Source organism: Eublepharis macularius, chromosome 10, assembly GCF_028583425.1.
Source record: "Eublepharis macularius isolate TG4126 chromosome 10, MPM_Emac_v1.0, whole genome shotgun sequence".
Taxonomy (NCBI): Eukaryota; Metazoa; Chordata; class Lepidosauria; order Squamata; family Eublepharidae; genus Eublepharis; species Eublepharis macularius.
The window spans coordinates 12,330,009-12,342,390 of NC_072799.1; the positions used below are offsets into that span (position 1 = coordinate 12,330,009).

The 12,382-nt window shown below is 46.9% G+C and overlaps 1 protein-coding gene across 2 annotated transcripts in view; it reads left to right on the plus strand.

Moving 5' to 3' along the window:
- The window catches only part of CCNI (cyclin I), a 70,775-nt gene extending 61,712 nt beyond the window's left edge, over nt 1-9,063 (plus strand). For both annotated transcript variants that reach the window (XM_054989670.1, XM_054989671.1), the window contains exons 4-7: nt 1,871-1,945; nt 3,865-4,005; nt 5,559-5,789; nt 7,287-9,063. In XM_054989670.1, coding sequence (XP_054845645.1) covers nt 1,871-1,945; nt 3,865-4,005; nt 5,559-5,789; nt 7,287-7,748 — 909 coding nt within the window. In that variant the 3' untranslated portion in view covers nt 7,749-9,063. The remainder of the gene's footprint in view (nt 1-1,870; nt 1,946-3,864; nt 4,006-5,558; nt 5,790-7,286) is intronic.
- The last annotated feature ends 3,319 nt before the right edge of the window (nt 9,064-12,382 follow it).

Below are 12,382 nucleotides of genomic sequence, written 5' to 3' on the forward strand. Positions count from 1 at the left end.
AGAAATTCTTTTTCCCCTCTGCAGTCTGCTGCCCCTCATTTTCGTTTGGTTATGGAGGCCAAGTGTGTGAAGGAGAGGAAAAAGTTTGTCTTCTCCACTGGGGCTGCAGCTGTTGCAGCCTCCATAAAAATACTTTACTTCCACCCACTCACATATCCTTTTGTTTGTCAGTTGTGGTACATAGATGCCCTGCAACAGCTTCTGTGGTTGGGGTCCTTAAGGGCATTCCAGGGGGTTCGTGGAATTTTTTTTAACAACAGAAGGCCAAGACCTTCTCATATCCATCCCACAAACATGAATACTGAGCCCTCAAGGTTTCTTAGTAATGGGCTGGAGGTTGTCTCTCTTGGGGAACCGAAACTAAAGCTGCCAGTCACCTAGCTTCCATTTCCTCCCAGAATGCTAGCCCGTAGTTAAGCTGCACTCTTCGACATGAACAGAACCTCCAGGCAATTTTCCCTTGCTCAGTTCCATCAATTAGACACGTGATGAGCTCCTGTTCAGATCGCCTTGACGGGCGTTGTCAAAATTTGTGACGGGCAGCTTTAAACCTGCACCACGGGCTGCTTATTCTAGGAGGCCAAGGTCTTTGCAGGTTTGGTTCGCTGCTGTCTCACGTGAGAAGTCCTTTCCAATGAAAGGTTGAGATCAATTAGAACTCGGGTCAGGGCGTTTTGAGTCACGGCCGTGCAGAATCAGCTGCACTCGGAGACCTGCTGTTCTGGCCAAGGTAGAGACAACAACTACCACTGAAAGTCGCTTCTAAAGTATAGTTGATTTGGTTCTTTCTGTATTGTAATTAGGACCTTGGTGGGGTGTTTATGGCTCAGTTTGAAAAGAGGCTGGCTGGTGCCAATGGGGCACTTGGAGGTCTCTGGATTTCTTTAAATCAAGAGGGAGGGCTTGGTTTGCTAAAGTTTGAGATCTACCACTCTAGAAGGAAAATGGGGAACAAACTGCTTTCCCCCATTTGCAAAGTTTTCTCTGCCCAGGGCCAATTCTTCTTTTTCGTTTACCAGCCTTGTTAGGTAGCTGTTTGAGGTCAGAATGTGCCATGATCCTTCCTGAAGTTTATTCTCTTGCTGCAACAGGCACGTAAACCCAACAGAATCTGAGAGTGGGACCACAAGTGACACCTGACACAGGTTGGACACTAGTCAGCTTCCCTCAAGTTTTGATGGGAAATGTAGGCATCCTGGTCTTGCAGCTTGGCTCTCCAACTGCTGTCCAATGGACTTTTCAACTGTCACTTGTCCAACATTCCGCCAAGCTGCCTACATTTCCCGCCAAAACTTGAGGGAAGCTGACAAGTGTCCAACCTGTGTCAGGCGTCACTTGTGGTCCCGCTCTGAGTCAGATTATCTTCTTTATGTGGTCAGGCATTAGGGCTTCTCTTGCGTAAGCCTCTGTTCTCCTTCGTTTCTAGCAGCGAAGCCACCCACATGCCTTCCCTGCTTCTGGGAATTTCGGGGGCACCGACTATGACTGATGGCCTTGGCAGATCTTAAGTCTGCCTTTCATAACGGAAGAGTCCAGTGGCACCTTAAAGACCAACATTTCCAGGGAACAAGGTTTTGTTGAAAGCTTACACCCTGGAAATATTGTTGGTCTTTAAGGTGCTACTGGACGCGAATCTTGCTGTTCTCCTGCAGGCCAACACAGCTAGCCACCTGAAACTGTTTTCATAATGAAGTATCTTTGCAGAAAACCCACCCCAGAGAGCTGCGAAAGGAAGAGAGCAGCCTATTGATCCTGATGTGTAGTGTTTGCCCTCCGTCTCTCATAGAGAGTGGGTGGGTGATGGAGTCACTCTCCCAAGCTGACTCCTAGATTGTGTTATTTCCTCTCTTTTTTTTCTCTTCCTCCCTAGGCCCGTCCAAAGTACTTGAACTGTATTGCAATCAGCTGCTTCTTCCTCGCCGCCAAGACTATCGAGGAAGATGAGGTAACTGTTTTCCCTTAAGTTGGGGGGAGCAGTGGCATTAAACTGTGCGTGCATGTCTTGAAAACCTGTAGTAACACACTTGTGGTCACTGCTCCCTTGCCAGGGCAGGACTGAAAACACGTTTGCTTTGATAGTTGTATTTGCTTCGGGGTATAAGGTGGTGCAGTCGGCATGCTGTACACCCCCCTGCGAATTTGGAAGCCACCTTTTGTGTCTGGCTGAGATTGCGCCAGCTGGCGTGAAGATGTCAGACTTTTGTTTATTCCATTCCACCCTCTCCTGAATGGTGGCTGAACATGGAGAATCTTTTGGTATTTGGTATTTATCCCCCTACTGTGCAGCACAATGGGGTACCAGTGAACCCTGGAAAAAGAGCCTTCTCCAAGTTTCTGATTATCCTTGCCAAAGATTTGCGAGTTTGGTTAGACTGAGTGATAGCAGCTTGTTGTGGACCACCCAGCAAGCTTTGTGCTTGAGCAAGGTTTGGAATCTGGCTGCATGTAGACCCCGCGGTTCAAAACAAAATATTTTGTACTAAGGAAATCTCAACTTCTATCTCCTCCTCCTCCAAATTTTGGGACAAACACTTTGCCAGCACTGAGTGAGCCTAACCTTGGGTGGGATTATTTGTTGGGCTGTGGGAGTTCATTGCTTGTTCATGCATGCAAAGCAACTTACAGCTTGTAGAGAAGGGATTGGTGGCAGCCCGGAATTTTATCTGCTTGCCAAATGCAAATTGTGTTTACAATCTACGTATCTTTAGATTTATTCATTAGAACATTTCTATCCTGCTTTTCCTCATGGCTTGTGCATGGTTAGTAAAGATTCACTTTTCCTAAGTCTCAGTATATCAGCCTTTACTAAACAGCTCCATGGCACAGATTGCTAAGCCGCAGTATTGCAGCCCAAGCTCTGCTCACGACCTGAGTTCAATCCTGGTGGAAGCTGGGTTCAGGTAGCCAGTTCAAGGTTGACTCAAGGCCAAGCTACAAGTGACAAAAGGCACAGATTGGACACTTGTCAGCTTCCCTCAAGTTTTGACGGGAAATGTAGGCATCCTGGTCTTGCAGCTTGGCTCTCCGACTGCTGTCCAATGGACTTTTCAACTGTCACTTGTCCAACATTCTGCCAAGCTGCCTACATTTCCCATCAAAACTTGAGGGAAGCTGGCAAGTGGCCAACCTGTGTCATTCGTCACTTGTAGTTTGGCCCCCAGCCTTCCATTCTTCCAAGGTCAGTAAAACGAGTACCCAGTTTCCTGGAGGTAAAGTGTAGATGACTGGGGAAGGCAATGGCAAACTACCCCGTAACAAAAGTCTGCCAACATGTCATGATGCGATGTCCCCCACATGGGTCAGTAATAACTCAGTGCTTGCACAGGGGACTACCTTTACCTTTTACTAAACCAAGGCTAGATAATTTCTTGCCTATTTCTTGCATCCAATGAAAGTAGTATTGATCTCGTCGAGCAAACCATTCTTATTTGTGGAGAAGACCTTTAGCCTATGTTTGAATGCATTTAGCCACTCTTTGGTTTTGATAGAGCCCTGACCGAGTTCTAATCTTAAAGCTATCCCAGCTATACATTTTGGGGTTCCTGTGACATGTCACAGAAAATGGCAAAGCGGGTAATCTAGGTTCTCATTTACTCAGAGACTTCACATTGAAAATCAGTTCCTCTGGAGAAAATGGCTGCTTTGGAGGGTGAACTCTATGGCATTGTGCCATTCTTCCCCAAACCCCGCCTTTTCCAGGTTCCACCCACAAAATCTCCAGGAATTTCCCAGCATTGACCAGGCTCAGACCTACTTAGCTTCAGCAAGACTCAAGTGGTTTCAGAGCCACCCTCTGGGAACGTTAGTTCAAGCCCCGGTTGTCTGTTCCTGTGGTTCTCAGCCTTCCCTGTTTCAATTTTGCAGAGGATTCCAGTACTGAAAGTGTTGGCCAGGGACAGCCTTTGTGGCTGTTCTCCAGCGGAAATTCGCAGGATGGAGAAGATCATTCTGGATAAGCTGAACTGGGATCTTCACACAGCCACCCCGCTGGATTTCCTCCACATTGTAAATATGCCGGTTGGCCCTGTTCTGGCTGCTGCCTGTGGTGGGTCTTGCTGGAGGGGGTGGAGGAGAGAGAGAGAGCAAGTAGGACCTGCCCAAGGAAGAGGGAAGGAAGTATCAAGGGTGGAAATGCAGAACACCAAGGATGGAGAGGAGGGGGAATGTACTCCAAGCAAGGAGTTTCCAAGCATTATTACCTAACTAGAGCCTTTTGGGTCAAGTGAACTAAAACTAAACTTGACTTGGTTTGTGGTTGCCAGTGCTGTGTCTTTTTCTTGGCCACATTCCCACCAAGTGCAGAGAACAGGTATATCATGCTAAGAATCTTGACTTGCATTTAAAATAAATTTAAAAAAATTCAAGCCCCTAATTTTTGAAGTTGGGCATTTGTCTCGTGGCTTTGTCTGGTGGAAACTTTGGAAGCTGAGAAAAGCGGGAAGAAATGACAACCCTTTATTGCTCTTTGCCCCTCCCCAGGACTTAATTTGCATAATTGGGAAAGGAACATATTTTTCCTTTGGAGTTCATCCCCCCCTCTTCTCATGCATGATTGCCAAGGAAGGCAAATGTTTCTTTGCACTTTTCCTGTTCAGGTAAAAGAGAGAGAGAGAGAGAGTTGCTTCGCTGAAGGCATGCATGCCTGTGAAATAGCTTTAAACCAGTTTTCCACCCAGGAGTCCTGAGAACTGCATTTGTGAAGGAACCAGGGATCTCGAGCAAAACTTAGCTTTACCTTCCCCAGTCTGACATCCCAAAGATTCTTTGGCTAAAGAGGTTTAAATGTGTTGCTCAGAAGCTGCCCCAGTATAGCAGTCCTTCAAGCCCTCTTTTGGATTCTCATAGCTACCCAAGGAGGTAGCGATAGTCACAGGCAGACACAGCTTTAAAAGGATATGAGACAGATTCATGGAGGACAGGTCTATCAGTGGCTCCCAGCCACAATGACAATAATAACAACAACAACAGTAACTGCACTTGTATACTGCTCTTTTAGACAGATTAGTGCCTCACCCAGAGCGGTGAACAGGTTAGTGTTGTTATTATCCCCACAAAACAGCTGGGGAGCTGGGGATGAGAGGCTTACCCAAGGCCAGCTACCAAGCTCATGGCAGTCGTGGGATTTGAACTAGCAGAGTGCTGATTCGCAGCTGAACCACTTAACCACTGTGCTACAGCAGCTCTGACGAAAGGGAGCCTCCACATTCAGAGGCAGGCCGAATCCACATTACCTCCGCGCGGCGCTAAATGTCCGCGAAACACCCGGAAGTATAGCGTCTTTCAAGCGCGATTTCTGAAATCGCGCTTGAAAGACTCTATACTTCCGGGTGTTTCGCGGACATTTAGCGCAACACCGGGACGCGCGAAGGTAATGTGGATTCGGCCGCAGTCAACCTCTGAATACCAGTGCCTGGAGGCAACATGAGGAGAAGGCCTCAGCCTCTCTGCGCTGCTGTTGGCCCTCCAGAGAAACTGTATGCGGGATCAGATGGACCGCCGGTCTGAGCCAACACGGCTCTTCTTACGTTCTTATAGCTGTCTCTTGTCCCCCAACCCAGTTCCACGCCGTCGCCTTGTCAACCAGGCCTCAACTGCTGACCACTCTGCCCAAGATGAACCCGTCCCAGCACGTGGCTCTGCTCACCAAGCAGCTGCTCCGCTGCCTGGCCTGCTACCAGCTCTTGCAGTTCAAGGGCTCCTTGCTGGCCTTGGCCATCGTCAGCCTAGAGGTGGAGAAACTGATCCCTGATTGGCTCGCCCTCATCATCGAATTGCTCCAAAAGGCACAGGTAGGGGCTGCGGCGGATGACCTGAGAGCACGGGAAACAGATGATGGGGAACTAACCTTTTTTTTTTCTTTCATCAGAAGGGCCGTCTTGCAGCTAATGTGGGCTTGGAGTTGCTTTGCTAGGGAGGGGAATTGATCTTTTGGCCCGAGGACAAGAGGGTGGAACTCTTTCACACATGAAGCTGCCTTATACTGAATCAGACCCCCAAGTCCATCAAAATCAGTATTGTCTACTGAGACGGGCAGAGTATCAAGCAGAGGACTTTCACCTCTCCTCCTACTTGATCCTTTTACCTGAAGATGCCAGGGATTGAACCTGGGGCCTTCTGCATGCTGAGCAGATGCTGTACCACTGCGCCGTAGCTCTTTCCCTTCCCTGTCACAGTGTGACGTAGTCCCATCAGCCTGCATACAGCAGGAAGGAGCCATAGCCCATAAATCTAGCCTAGGGATAGAGCCTCAATTTAATATTTATTTATAGAATTTATATGCCACCTCTCCAGGCCTGTTCAGTCTCCAGCATGGTGCACATCAGTGTTTTCTTGGCACCCAGTTGCCTTCAGAAGAGCCCTGGAAAGGCATCGCTTCTGTGCCTTTGGAGTACCCAAGAGATAGTTTTAGGTGTTAGCCATGTTGGTCTACAGTAGAACAGCAGGATTTGAGTCCCGTGGCACCTTAGAGGCCAAAAAGAAAATCTTGTAGGTCTCTAAGGTGCCGCTGGAGTCAAATCCTACCATTCCAAGATGGTTGCCTCAATCACAGGATGCTTGGCTTGGAACCTCTTAACGTTTAGTGATTGGACCCAGATCCCATGGCAGCTGTTTTACGAATAGTCTCTATTCCACACTCTGTGGCAGCCATTTTGAATTTCATGTCTCTCCCACACCCCATGGCAGCCATTTTACAGTTAGTCTCCCACACCCAATGGCAGCCATTTTGAATTTAATCTCTCTCCCGTACCTTGTGGCAGCCATTATACAGTGACGTCCACTGCCTGTTTTCAAAATACCAAAAATTTCTACCAAAGATTCAACAAGGCCCCTAGTGCAAGAAATCCCTTGGAATGGAAGAAGGCAGTCGCAGATCTGGGAGCCATTTTCGTGGATTTAGGAGGAAACGCTTGAATATTGTGAAGCCACGTACTGAGAGGAAAAGGGACTGTTTTCAGTGGTTTAGAAAGAAATGTTTCTATGAAGTGTGGAATGTTTGGAAATGAAGGCTGGAATTTTCTGAATGCTTACTTGGGAGCGGGCCCCATTGCATTGAGAGGGATTTACTTCTAAGTAAACATGCATAGATACCTACCAATAGACGTCTAGCATGTGTGTTTGTATTGGGCACTGAGGCTTTTGGATGGGTTGTACTCTGTGTGCATGTGTGAGAGAAAAGGCGGGGGGGGGACAGTGTTAAATCTGGGGCCCACCGCTCCCTTTGGCTGCTTGTTGGCAGGTGTCGTGTTCTTCACTAACCTCTTTCTTCCTCCTTCTCTCCATCCTAGATGGACAGCTCCCAGTTGATCCATTGCCGGGAGCTTGTAGCACAGCACCTTTCCGCTACACAGCCTTCCCTGTCACCCAACTCCGTGTACGTCTACAGCCCCCTCAAGCACAACCTGGTGACCTGTCACATGGGAGCTCTCCGATTCCACCCCTCCTCTGTCCCAGGCCCAGACTCCAAGGACAACCGCAAACCAGAAGTGCCAACCCAAGGCTCCACTGTGCTCTGCCAGCGCCGGCCGGCTCCCAGCAGATGCAAGCACATGACGGCAAAGCGCAAAGTAGAAGAGATGGAGGTGGATGATTTCTACGATGGGATCAAGCGGCTCTATAATGAGGAGAACGCCCCGGAGGGGGTGGCTTTGGATGGAAAGGTAGCTGCCTCTGCCTGCAGCACTGACCTCTCACGACAAGGCGGAAGCGTTTCCTCTTGCCCCCCTTTGCAACCCGTTTCCGTCATGTAGTTGCACACCTGCTCTGCTTCTTCGGAGGAAAGCTGCTATGTTGTGTGCGTGACATCGGGCAACAACTGGCCAGTAGAGCGAAGGTAGTACCTTGCAGGGCTAAGCAGAAGGGAGCTAGATTATCTTTTTAAAAGATCCTCTCTTCCCCCTTCCACCCCTCCTTGTGAGGCTAATTATAGTTCACCTTTTGTTTAAGTACTTAAAAACCAAAAAAAAGTATAAAAAACCTTTTTAAAAACACCCAAAACCACACAAAAAAAGTAGCAAAAAATTATTTCTTTCTTGTGTTGTGTGTTCTACTGTTTTTAATCTGCTGTTGTATATCGTATCCCCATCTGCCATGTTGGAGAGTTCACAGTGAATGTGCAAAACACCCCTTTCCAAATTTCCAATGACGTCACCCCTCCAGATTCTAAGTTTGCTTCATTTTGAGGACTTCCTTTCCCAAATCCTCTCTCTCTCTCTCTCTCTCTCTCTCTCTCTCTCTCTCTCTCTCTCTCTCTCTCTCTCTCTCTCTCTTAGCAATCTGGCTGTCTTGTGCATGATTTTATGTACTTCTGCACTTTTACTTAGATCACCTTTCCTTTTATTACCAAACAAAATGTGCAAAACTCCTCTTCCTTATTTTCTATCATTTAGCACTTTGGTGTTTAAAACGTATTTAAAACTAGATCTGCAATTAAAATTAAGGGAGTTAAATTGGGAGCAGTGGAGGCTGCATGAGATCTGCACAGCACCAAAAAAAAATTGAGCACTGTCAATGGAAAACTGAAGAGGTCCCAATTCCAAGGAGTTTCTCTTCAGGTCCTGGTTTTAGATCATCTTTAAGGCAAGAGTTGCCACGTTTTAATTGTGCACAAAAGCTGGCAACGATCCAAGTTGACTGACCAAGCCAAAATATAACATTGCAATGTGCAAAAGTTACAAGCTTATTTTAACACCCCCCTCCCCAGTTCTTGTACAGCAAAAACAAACAGTGATATGAAAGATTAATGTTGGCATTGCTGGTCTATGCGTTAGGACATTCTGCAATCCTGAGTTTTTGCCACGTGTAAAGGGTCAATCACAGATTCCTTTCTGCTCCTCCACCCCGAATTTATATATTCATGTAACTTTTTAACCAGAAGATGGGTTGGGGGGGCGGAGTGATCACCAAGTCCTTTAAACAAGTTTATTCTTCAGCATCCCAACTTTCTGCTTTTTGGAATGATCTCAGTTTTAAAGTTCTCTCTGCAGCCCTTTGCAAGGTATTTGCTTTCAGCGGCCATACTCGGTAGAGCCTTCTGGTAGCAATAAAAACAATGTTGTCCTTGGATTCTGACTCTTGTATTTTTTTTAAAAGTATTGACCAAAGGTGTGGAGGCTGAAGTGCACAAAAGGGTTCACCAATCTTCAGCACTTGTCTCTTCTCAATTCAGCTCCTGCTCCTACCTTCTGCCAAGACTAAGGAACCTCATTCCAAAATGCACTTTATCAGTTCCACCGAAGTTGCATTTAAAAATTAGATAGACTGGTCCATATGAACACAATGAGCTAAGAACTTCTACAGACTTCTTTCCCCATGCTGCCTGATCTTCATCACTTCGTATTTATAAGGTTACCGGAGACCATTTTAATGGCAGATGCTGGCGACTGAATTTGGGATTTTGTACATATTATGAGAGTGCCGAGCTAATACTGTATTCTTAAGAAGATTTGCAACTTTCTAAGGGTTTTTTATAACACTTAGAGCAGAATCACAAGTGACAAAAGGCACAGATTGGACACTTGTCTGCTTCCCTCAAGTTTTGATGGGAAATGTAGGCAGCTTGGCGGAATGTTGGACAAGTGACAGTTGAAAAGTCCACTGGACAGCGGTCGGAGGGCCAAGCTGCGAGACCAGGATGCCTACATTTCCCATCAAAACTTGAGGGAAGTTGACTAGTGTCCAATCTGTGCCTTTTGTCACTTGTGGTTCTGCTCATAGAATCAGAGAGCCTTGACCTGGATAGCCCAGGTGAGCCTGATCTCGTCAGATCTCAGAAGCTAAGCAGGGTCGGCCTTGGTTAGTAATTGGATGGGAGACCTCCAACAAAGACCAGGGTTGCAGAGGCAGGCAATGGAAAACCCATCTCTGTTAGTCTCTTGCCGTGAAAACCCCACCAGGGGGCCACCATAAGTCATCTCTGACTTGAGGGCACTCTACACACACATGCAATGCATATGTTTGATCACTGAGCTATGAGCCTTCCTCATGCCGATGAGCCAGCATAAATAGGGTGTCAAACTAGGATCTGGGAGACCTGTGTTCAAATCTCCACTCTGCCACGGAAGCTTGCTGGGCGACCTTGGGCCAGTCATGTTCTCAGCTCTCCCACATCCCAGGGTTGGGAGGGCAAAACAGAGGAGGGGAGCGCTGTCCTTTGCTCTTTGGTGGACAGACAAGATACAGATATACCAAATAAATCCTCAGTAGTGGTGCTGCAGGCCAGACAGTTGCAATTTTTACATCTTACCACCACCACCAGACTGGAATGAATGCCTTAGGATCAATTTTTTTGACACCATCTTCCTGCTTACATGCATATCCTCAAAGGGAGGCAGGCTAAGCAACTGTCAAGTCTTCAGTGTAAATCTCAAGATACGTCCTCTGCTTTTAGTCAGCACAACAACTTTGTTTTTTATTGTGGTGCTTTCTGGTCCCAGGTTAGCGCCTCCCATTTATCTCCTGTTACTCAAATATGTCAAAATCCAGAGCCCTAAATTTCTCCAATGCTTTATCATGATACAAATTAACTTCACTACACTGGGACGCTGCAAGCTGGAGAATGTGCCAGAAAAGACTGCAAGAACCGCCCAGAAATGCAAGAAAGATGATGAGCAGAGGGGAATCTTTAAAGACAGCCTCTAGCTCCCTCCAGTGGATCCAGTCAGTAGTACCTTTAGATGATTTCAGGTGGAGAAATTAAAACCTTTTTTTTTTAAAAAAAAAAAAGGTGCACTAAAGGTAGTTAAAACTGTTTTAACTTTATTCTACAATGAGAAAGAAAAAAGTCATTACCATTTTGTCCCTTTCTAAATTTTCAGAAGTACAGTTACGTTTCCCACTCCCCTTAGATGTTAAACATTAGTTTTAAAATATGGAAGATTTATACATGATATTTTTTAAGGGTTATATGCCATATGATAGGGTTGCCAGCCTCCAGGTGGTAGCTGGAGATCTCCCAGAATTACAACTGATCTCCAGGCCAAAGAGATCCAATTCCCCTGGAGAAAATGGCTGCTTTGAAGGGTGGCATTATGCCCCACTGAAGCCCCTCCCCAACCCCACTGAATCCAGGCTCCACCCCCAAAATCTCAAGGAATTTCCCAGTCTGGACCTGGCACCAACTCTGTGCTTATGAGGCTGGGGACAAGCTTCGGTGAGCGGTGATGGTTTCAAGGCCCCATGTTGGAACTCAAAGGCTAATCCAGACGGACTTTGTTCTGACCCAGCAAGGCAGTTCTTACTGGGCTTCTTGCCAATGTCTGGCAGTCTGAGCCTCTCGAGCATCATCTCACACCCTCACTATGATACAAGGGAGGCCGAGGCAGGGCTGCAGCGGGGCCTGTGATCAAGGGTGGGAGCAAATGGAGACTCGGCCACTGGCAATGCACCAAATGGCTCAGCTGCATTCCCGCCGTCACTGAGGAGCTGTTCGAGAGCTTTTCCCTCCTAGGGCAATAGTCCAAACAAAGAAGTAGAAACCCATGCGGTGGCACAGTTAGGAAAGTTAAAGTAGGATTTGGGAGCCCTCAGTCCAAACCCTTGTTCAGCCATGGTGCTTGCTGGGTGACCACTTTCAGCCAATTCATCTCACAGACTTAGGATCAAATGGGGAAGTGATGGGAAGGGGACTCATGCACCCTGCCCTGAATTTGAAGGAAAGATGAGAGAGAAAAATATGATTGGGGGAGCTCAGACACTTCTGTGCCTAGTGTTTGATCCGATTAAGTTTGTGTATAGTTGGTGGAAAAATATCATTCCCATCTATCCCCACACAAGCGGAACGGATCCATTCGCAGAAGGGCGTCTTTTATTCCAGTGCTTAAGATAAAAACTCCCTCTGGAATCCCTATTTTACCCTCCCAACCCTTTTAACATTAACCAGATCCAGAATGTGCCTGTGTCCATTGGCAAAATTACCTCAGGAACGTTCTCGCCGTACATTCTCTGGCCTGCTTCCAGAAGACGGGTGCGCTCTGGTTATGTTTAAGCATGCTGTCCCCCTAATGGATGATTTACCTGTAAGGGGGAGAAAGTCCCCTTGTATCTCTGCTATAACAACCCAAAGTGGGAAAAGAATACTGCTTTAACTCCCTTTTTTCATGTTGTAGCGGTAAAATAATAACATGTTCTTTGAGCATGTTAAAAATTTATTGAGAATGGAGAAACTTTACAGATTCTTTGTAAGAACCATCACAACAATTCAGTGTCTCAATGCAACCTGTTGATGTAAGAAACTGGGGTAAGGGGGGTGGATGAAATGTGTCCCACGCCAGAAGGGTCCAACTGTTGATTTGGAACAGAGAATAAGAGAGGGGCAGCCATTAACATGAGATGGCTTGTGCCTTTTATGGTCATAGATCCAGAGGAGTTAGCCGTGTTAGTCTGT